This window comes from Condylura cristata, unplaced genomic scaffold (assembly GCF_000260355.1).
Source record: "Condylura cristata isolate star-nosed mole 26May11 unplaced genomic scaffold, ConCri1.0 scaffold00017, whole genome shotgun sequence".
Lineage (NCBI taxonomy): Eukaryota > Metazoa > Chordata > Mammalia > Eulipotyphla > Talpidae > Condylura > Condylura cristata.
In genome coordinates, this window is record NW_004567118.1 from 15,965,584 (window position 1) to 15,975,543 (window position 9,960).

The 9,960-nt window shown below is 37.2% G+C and overlaps 1 protein-coding gene across 2 annotated transcripts in view; it reads right to left on the reverse strand.

Moving 5' to 3' along the window:
* ACACA (acetyl-CoA carboxylase alpha) overlaps positions 1-9,960 on the reverse strand; it is a 214,492-nt gene that overhangs the window by 55,254 nt on the left and 149,278 nt on the right. For both annotated transcript variants that reach the window (XM_012726261.1, XM_012726260.1), the window contains 3 exons: positions 7,685-7,782; positions 3,394-3,514; positions 2,724-2,834 (listed from right to left, as the gene is read on the reverse strand). In XM_012726261.1, the coding sequence (XP_012581715.1) occupies positions 2,724-2,834; positions 3,394-3,514; positions 7,685-7,782 (330 nt within the window). The remainder of the gene's footprint in view (positions 1-2,723; positions 2,835-3,393; positions 3,515-7,684; positions 7,783-9,960) is intronic.

Genomic DNA, 9,960 nt, shown 5'->3' on the forward strand with positions numbered 1-9,960 from the left:
CCACCCCCACCCTCCACCCCAGCAAACCAGCACCTTTTAAAATTCATTGGGCATCAGGCGATCATGCACAATCCATCTGCTTTCACTTTATCATTTGCATTTCATGCCTCCTGGCTTTTGATGTGCTGATACTTTGATGCAGTCAGGAGACGCGCATTATCATTATTTCAATTTTCAAAGGGGTCATCGGGATCGGCACTTGCACACACAGATTTTTTTTTCCCCTACAACCTCTGTGCACCCCCTCCCTTCTTATTCTTCACCCCAATGTTTAACATAAAGAATGAAGACTCAAAAAGGTGGGGGTCAAATGTTTACAGTCTAAAAGCTTGCATATACTGCCTACAATTCCACTTTACACAGGTACACACATATTATGAGCAATATGGTCAAGGCTTAAGGAGGCTCTATAGTGTTTCAGACACACACAAAGACTTTCTCACACATGGATACTCAGGGAGGCAGAGAAAAAAGCAGATCTAGAAGCAGCATATAGACACAAAGAGACAGACAGACTAGCACCCACATAGGAGAAACACGCATGCAAAGTGACCTGCACGTACCCCCAGTATCCAAGCCACAGATTCCTTCAGAAAGAAAGGCAAATATGTAGACAGACACCAGCAAACACAAAGACTGAACATGCAGAAGGAGTGAGAGAAAGCAATCTGAGCAGGTAGCTCCTGGATAGTTTCCTTTTTTCATACCTGGTAGGAAAAGAGGCATTCTTAAAGAATTTGCATGAATCAGTTGTCTTCCAGCAGCATGACTCTATACCTAAGAGGTACTGACATGAAGATAGGGAAGCAGGCAGACCAAGATTAGGTAACCTCTATAGCTGATCACTCCTTTCAGCTATAAATGATCATGTTCTTCTCAAAATGAGCATTGTTGGGCAAGTTTTAGCTGCAGCTTTACTTGTCTTTCCCCCCTGCAACTAGATTTTTTTCCTTAACAATCAGCCCTGTAGAGTAGGATGGTGGTGAATATAATAAATTTGATCGGGACAATTCAACTAGAGCTTAAGAGAAAATCCCTAATGCTTTTTTTATGGCACAAATGAAATTCAACCAGCAAGTTTTTAGGCAAAGCAAAACAAATAAAAAACACAGCAGCAGCAACAAGAAAACCTTTGCATTTGTAATACAGTTTGTGCATAACATAGTATCAGGGAGAAAATAAGAAACTCAATGTAACCAGGACACACTTCAGAAATTAGCTCTTTTTCTACAGGAACATTATGGAAATTCAGGTGTCTTCTTTAAATTCAATCCTCACAAACAATGGTACCTACAAGTCTCTTCAATGTTCATCAATAGCTCATCCTAAGAAGGTATTCAAAAGAGCAGCTTAGAAAGAAACCAGTAAGACTCTCAGCAGTTTCTCCCACTATAATAATCTCTTTCAGGAGCCCCCATCCAGAATCTTCATTTCTAGGCAACTCTCTAAACGGGAGCAGGAAAGTCAGGTTTGTAAGTGCTACCTTGCTTTCCTTCTAGAAAAAGGCAAACCCAGTTAAGAATATAGTTCATATAAATGCAGAGAGCAACCTGATGACATCAAGTATTTCTCATTTCTGACATCTCCCAAAGCTAATTGGACCAACAGAAGTATCAACTTTTTCTAAATGGGGATGATAGGCTAGAGCAATTTTTATCCCTCCTCTTGCAAGTCAAGGTTTGATATAAAAAAAATAAAGTTTACACAAGCCTACTAAATATAATATCCAATTCAAGTTAGCATGAATAAAACTCCAGAAGTTCAATCACCATGCCATTTAAGAAAGGAACAGAAAACTGAAATTTTATGAGTGCAGATATTTTGTGCCAATTAGTAGATACTTTTACTTATGTTTTTTCATCTGATCTCTACAGCATCATTCATAGGTATAAATTATTCCCTTTGATAGAGAAAGCAAACTTAGGAGATGAGAGGTTGTATGAGTTGCACAAAGTTAGCCAGTCAGCCCCAGATTATTACATATTCCTGACTCTGGATAGAAAATAATTTTCCTAAACATACGAAGAAGTCAGAACTACATTGCTCCCTGTGTGTTCAAGTATTCATAGTTTTCACCCTAATAAGCAGGAAGCCCGTAATCCATTACCCTCCCCCCTTTCAGAAAGCCCTTAAGAGTTTAGATTGAAAGGCACAAGCATTTTTTTTGAAGGGAAGCTACGTCATACTCCTTCCCAGCAACCAAGCCATGCATCTACCCACCCATCTTCCAATTCAGTATTTACCAAGTACTTCCTCTGTTATAAGGCACCACCATAAGTACCTCTTTTGAGAGGTACTTCTCAAAACGTCAAAATTTGATGAACTCCACAGATTCAGAGAATGTTTCAGACTCAGCTTTATGTCTGTGGATACATCTCATATCCCTTACTCCCAGATGACAAAAAGGGGAGAGAGAGCACAAACAGAAGCATTCAATTTATTGTGTCTTTCTAGAAAGAGTTGACAATGTAAACTCTTTGGAACAGGAATTTTATATGGCTTGTTCCTTAACATATCTACAGGCTTGGTATAGTGCCTGGCACATCGGAGGGACTCAAAATATCTGTTGAATGAAGTAATATAAGTGAAGAGGCAAGTAAGTCACTGAGCAGAGAAGAGAGAGGTAGTAGAGCAGGCAAGGACTGAATGGCTCCCCAATCAAGATCTTGAATTAAGAATTCATGATTGTCTTCATACATTTATTTCAAATCCTAGAAACTTACTTTGTTGAGTGCCCCAGCTCCTGTCAGAATTAAATGAGAATTTTCAACCTGGATGGTTCTCTGTCCCAGTCGGACAAGGTAAGCCCCAATACCAATGGCCCGGCATGTAACCTCAAAAGAGAATAAATTTTACACATTATATATTTATGTTCCTTCCCAATCTATAAGAAGTAAGGCACAGATATATAAAATTCCCATCAACAGAAAAAAACAGTGCAGTTTATGAAGTCTGTTTGATTAATAACAATACAAAAATAACATTTTTCTGGTTAAAAAAAATATTGGATTCATTCAGTGATTCAAGCATTGGACATTTAAAGAATCAAAGGTCCTTTACTTCACTTATACTTTTGCCCATTTCACAGATGTGTTGGTATCTGTATGAGCAAGATACGCGCTTATGAGAAGAAATTCAAAGTTGTTAAAATTCTGGTAGAATATATGGGAAATAAGAAGTTAAAGGCTAAAACAAGGTGCTAGGTTTCTCAGGGAAGTTCAATTATTTACATTATCCTATCTTCCCATTATCATGCATGACTAAAGTCAAATTGCAGGTGTATAATTTTTAAGAAGTACTCTCATTTGGGACTGGATAGCAGTGATGGATGCAAAAATAAATCCTACTCACACAGTTAACTCTTCAAAGACTTCACATTCTGGCAAAACTTACCAGGCTAATAGTGATGATCTCATCATAGGCCAGTGAGGATTCTCCAGCAATCATTCCAGAACCTCGAAGGTTTTCTGCTCCAAGGCCCTCTTCTTTCCCAATAATATCAGTAATCTTATACCTGTCAGGTACAGACACGCCAAATGATAAAGGTTAAACACAATACAGCAATCCATTAAAAGATTAATCACCATTAAGTAATTAATGAGTGCTGAAAGTTTTTATTTAACATCAAGTCTCTACTCCTTTTACAGTCTTCATTTAGATCTTTCTTTCTTAGCTTAGTGCCTATTTTTTTCTGGAAGCCAAGATGGTAAAATCTAGAAATTTATGAAATAAGGTTAAATCCATGCTCTGGCACACACAGCAGTATGACTCTAGGGGATAACAGTAACTTCTGTAAAATGGGAATAAAAGTATCTACCTTTGGGCCTCCCTGGTGGCGCAGCAGGTTAAAGCACAGCTTTTTAGCTAAAACCACTTCAGCATGAGTTCTATCTCCGCCCGCCCTGGAGGTGATCCACATGGCACGGCAGACCTCTTCTGACCTGCCTGCTACTCCCCTCAGCAGTGTACTTAGCTGATCTGCCTGTTTTGCTCTCCACTCCGTCTCTGGTGAATCCTCTCACCCTCCGCATCTCTGGCCTGTACCCCAGTTCTAAATGCATAATTAAAAAAAAAAAAAAAAAGTATCTACCTTTAAGGATTGTGTGAGATTTAAAGCTTAAGGAGAAGGCTTGACATACTTATTTTAGACACCACTCTCTACTCTCTAGAATAACTTTCTTAAAAGAAAGGTCAACATTAATCTTTCTGTAATCAGCAGTTGCCATTAAGTCAACAATTTTGGATAAATGTTACACAGGAATAAAAAAATCCAGAGGTGGCCCTCCCTGGTGGCGCAGCGGGTTAAAGCACAGCACTGAGAAGCTTAAGCCACTTCCGCATGAGTTCGATCCCAGCCTGCCTGCCCCGGAGGAGATCCACATGGTGTGGCAGACCTCTCCTGACCTGCCCGCTGCTCCCCTCAGCAGTGTACTTCGTAGATCTGCCTGTTCTGCTCCCCACTCTGTCTCTGTTGAATCCTCTCACCCTCCGCACCTCTGGCCTGTACCCCAGTTCTGTATGAATAAATAAATAAATCTTTAAAAAAAAAAAATCCAGAGGTATAGTGAGAATGTTCAGCCCAATTTCTCAAGTCAAAAGCCTCTCTTGCCAAGACAGGGATGAAGGGGAAGGTCAAAACAATGTACTCCCTCTCTTACTCCGTAAATATCAGGTATATACATGAGGGCTCCTGGCTGTAGTCCTCTGGAGGGGCCGTGGAATGTGTGTAGACGTGAAATGTTGGCCCAGGTTGGCCAGAAAGCATCCTGTGGATCCAGTGGGAGCTACTCATCTGTCTTGTTGGCAGGGGATTAGGAGTGATAGCTGATAATGGGAAATGGGAGATGGGGAATGCAACTAATAAAAGAAAGGAAAAATACAAAGTTGGAAGTAGAGATGGGCATTATTATTTATTGTTCTGTGTGTACCCAGAAGGCTTGGCACTGGGCACAGTTTTATAAATTGAAATAATAAATAAATATCCCACAGTGGCTCTTAAACTACATTTTTTGCCCCCATATTTCTGTTTCCTTCTTTACTTTCAGCCCTCCATTGATTCTTTTTCTCTGCCTTTGCTGTTGATCTGAGGTTTTGCATCTCTGCTTCCCACATTCCTTGCCTTTCTATTTTTAGCCTCTCCTTATAATCCCCAATTCTTCTTTTTGCTCTGTATCTAGATTCTAAATTCTAAAGATATGTTACAGTAAAGCTAATCTCCTTTAGGAATTAATGAATCATTAATTTTTGCAGTGGTGTTAGTAGTGAGGTATGTGCTTATTTTATAAGGTCCGCATGCCATGCAGTCACAGGTATTCATGGGTCCAATCAGCCCGCAAAGCAGATCTTTTCTTTCCTAAGGGGTACGAGTTGCTTCATAGGTATTTGTGATTTGTTATGTGGCATTTTTCCCATTGTACTACATGAAAAACAGTAAAAATTTCCCATTTTCTACTCTATGACCTGCATCTCTTCTACTAGAAGGACTATTATTCTTAAAAGTAGTACCAAATTTTAATATTACTTATAACAAAACTCTGTAGAATGTAATACAATTAATAACACACACACATATAATTTTGATTGTGACAGCAATTCAATGTGGACAGATAGTTATCTCCAGTAACAGTCAGGATTTCTGACTATGTGCTCAGTGCTCTGCTAAGGCTTTAATTTATATATTGGATTACTTGATCACCTTACAGATGAGGAAATTAAGTCTCAGAGAAGAAAAATGATTTGCTTTCATAAAAATAACATAAAAGCAACAGCTTTCTAAAATATGAGTAATAAATAATTATAAAATATAACAGGGGGAGAAGTCCCACTCATAAGAAAAATTACAAATATTTAGGAAACATTTATAGAATCCCACCATAGCCACACTGTGTGTGCAACAAGGGGTCTGTGAGTCCACAGAGAAATACCAGAAGCACTGTAGGGTATTTACATTTTTAAAAGAAAAACTACCATATGTCCTATCTGTTGATTCCCATGTGAGCTACTAGCTTTAGGTAGTTCATGATTTAACATCAGGTAGCACTACTCTCCCCTTGACAATGTCCTGTCTTTACAAAGCAGAGTTTTCACAGTTTCTGTGGGGAAAAAAATCAAGCTCTACACAAAAATCAGTGCACAACAAGAAAGAAGGGCATCCAAGGTTTGAGATGTAGAGATGAAATATTCCATTAGAAAGTAAAAGTAATTATTTACAAATAATATTTTTCAATTTATGTATACTGTATTTTTACAAGATTAGTAAGTTGTTAGAACCTAAGTTCAAATGATTTGTTTGTAGTTGACTACTTAATAAACAGAAATATTAGGTATAGCCTCTAGCCTAATGCTACTGTGAAAAATTACTGACATAGTAAGGGTGCTGTGAACCATGAAAGAATTTTGGCATACCAAAATTTTATAATGCCTACATATAGAAAGCTATAAAACTTAAAAAAATACATTTGAAAAAAATGGGAAAATGTGCCATGTTTCTTGTGAAGAGTTCATAATATTAAGGTGTCATATCTCTCTAAATTAATTTGTAAGCCTAGTGCAATTTGCGTCTAAATCACAAACACAGTAAATTATTGACTGTTTCTGGCAATTAAAAAAGTGAGGCTATATAGAAAAAGACAAAAAGAATCAATAAAATTTCGGTAATATTTGAGAATGTGAGGAAATCTGCCCAATTATAATAATTAAGAGTGTGGCATTAGTTCAAGAGCAGACAAAAAAAATTTTAAAAACAGAATATAAAGTCTAGTAATAAGGATCATTAGAAAAGTGAGGAAAGTATGAATTATTCAATAAATGACATTGGAATAAATGATTAAAATTCTGGAAAAAGACTTGCAGATAGATTATAAAAATGTTCAACTATTGGTAATAAAAAATACTAATTCAAAACAATTGCTGTTTTTATCCTATTTTATGAATTGACAACAGTCAGTGTTGGCAAGGGTGAAGAAAAATCAAACAGGGAGGCAGGCACTACTACGCCCTTGCCCAGCGCAGGTGGACACGTACTGCTATGTGCACTATTGCTGGCAAGAACGCAGGTCTTGGGAGGGCAATTTGAAATGGTCAAAACTTCTCTAAAACAGACATACGTTTTCACTGGTAATTCCATTTTTAAAAATTAACCCAAGGGAATAACCAGAGTATTTCTGAAAGTTTATATAAGAGAATGTGCAGCCCAGGGATATAGCAGTTAAACATTAGAACAGTCTGAATATTTAAATATGATATATTCATTATGATGAAATACTCTCAAGCCATTAAATATCATGTTTTCCAATAACATTTTAAGAATTTATAAAATTCCCCACCCCAAAACACATTACAAAAGAAATTTTTCTATTATGATATAGTTTATGTAGAAAAAAAGCATATTATGGAAAGACAGCAAAAATAAAAATTAATAATTATCTCTTGGTGAGATTGTAGTTTTTTAAAATAATTGCTTATATGTTCCCATTTTTCTACAATGAATATAATTTAGGAACCTCGATCAGTAATAAGGGCTTTCCGTTAACAAATGGTATAGCTAAGAAGACACCTAAGACCTCTTGATTATGTAACAAGAATCTTTATTGTTCTTCAAGGTCATGATCAGCAAGACAGTGAGGAAAAACTATTCTCCCTTCTCTGATCCATGGCCAAATTATTCTGATACACTTTTACCTACCTGGATTCTCCTTCATCCTCCACATGTTCACAATAGACAGAGTTGAGAGCACTGACTCTTTTATAATCTTGAGGGGTCAAATATAAATATTTGTATCCCTGTGAAGCACAAATTGTTTTTAACTCATTATTTGCCATCATTGCATAACCAGAAGACATTGTAAAGCCTGCATTATGCAGCTCCTTCCAAAGCTAGTTTTAAATTGCCACATCACTTCTTAGAGTTACTGTCTAATAGAATACTAACACAGACAGTCCTCCTGTGAAAGATGGAAGTGCCTATTTCTCCAGTCACTGACTGTCCTTGAAACAAGATGTTGGACCGCAACTCCAAGTATACTCCATTCATTTCATTTTCCTCAGGGTTAAAGGGTCATTTTCTGACTTTAGTGACATCTCTATTAAAGATATCGACATAAAATTTAAGAATTGTGTTTTACTCTTTTCTATTTTCTCAAATCCATAGTATTATCAGAATATAAATGGTCTAGGAAATGACTGAAAGAAACACAGACTACAGCTTTACTATTAAAAGTCTGTGCAGAGCTAATCAGTGAACACTGAATTCATGCTTTTGCTTTTCAAATAAACTGCCAAATCCTATTTACATTTAAAAATTATATTAACACTTCATAACTGGATTATTTTATATACATATATACTCAGTTATATGATATGTGTGTGTAACTTAAATGAATTAGTCATTCTGTCAAAAAAATCCAAAAACATTTAAAACATTATGAGAAATTATGTCCATCATTTAATTCAACACATTTGTCCCACAACAAGCACAACATGGAAGAGACGTGCATCTGTCGCTGGTTTTGCATGACTTATAATGAGAACACACTGTACTGACTTATTAGCATGCCAGTCAGCACATATTTATTAAAGGGGGAGGTACTGGAATGTTCTGGTACTGGAAAGATAGGCATTAAAAAAAAGCAAACAAAAATTTCTGTCCTAATTGAACTTGTCTTCTAATGTGAGAAACAGAAAATATATAAAATAAATAAAACATCCATGGTAGCAGAAATCACATTTAAGGAAAACTAAAATAGAGAAGGAAGAGTTGAACTTTTAGAGAGTAGCCAACAGTCAAGGTTTTACTAGAAGTGTCATTTAAGTAAAGAGCTGAGGGAAAGAGACATAAGGATATCTCTAGGCAGATGCCTGTTCTAGGCAGAAGGAACTGTAAGAGAGAAAGCTCTGAGGCACGAGTGTGCCTCCCAGGTTCAAGGCACTAAAAAGGCAAAGTGGGCGAGTTTGGGTGGAAGGAGGCAGAAGGCAGCAAGAAAGAGACAGAGCAGTGGTGGGAGGTCTATGAAGCTTCTTGTAGGTGACTACTATATACATGGTTTTAATCAGAGGAAGCTCTTGAGTTGTGATCTGATTTATATTTCAACTGGATCATTCACTTTCTGTTGGGAGTAGACTTTATAAGAAGGGGAGCAGTGGGTTATGGCAAGAGCAGAAGAACCAATTTGCAAGCTGCTGCAATAAGGCAGGTAAGAACAGTCACTCAGATTAAAGTGCAGTGGTGAAACTGGTTAAAAGTGGTTGAGTTCTGGATATATTTTAAAGGTTGGGATGTAAACATGGTTTACTAACAGCAAAGATGCCAAATGTGGGACAAAGTGAAAAGTCAAGGACCACTAAGCTCTTTTACTTAAATGGAAGAATAGAGGTACTATTTATTGAGATAAGGAAGACTGTGGAAGAACAAATTTAAGGAAGATGATAAGAAGTTACATTTAGGGAGATAAGTTAGGTGGAGATGCTCAGTCTGAATATATGAACCTGAAGTTCAGGAGTAGAATATAAATTTGGAAGTTTATCAGTTTATGGATGGAAATTAAAGCTTAAGTGGGTAGGATCACCAAGAGAAGGGGAATAAAGAGGTCAGGTGGACCAAACCCTTTCTCCCTTCCACTCCAGGCTACCCCACTGAACACCGTGTGAGAGGACACTGGGAGCTGGTGGGGTTGAGACTGATGGGTCAGGAAGTCCTCTGCTGCAAACTTTGACACCTGCTAACTGTCTCCATTCACATTGTTTTGGGGGGAGAGGTGGGAGGGTAATCTAAGAAGCTAAGATAAAATTCATCTAAAATAAAATTGGCCATTTTAAGGTGTACAATTCAGTAATTTTTAGTATATGCACATATTACACAATCATCACCGTTAATTACAGGATATTTCTATCATTGCCCCCCCACCAAGAAACCCTGCACCTATTAGCTGTCACCTACAATTTTTATACACTTAAAAAAAAAAA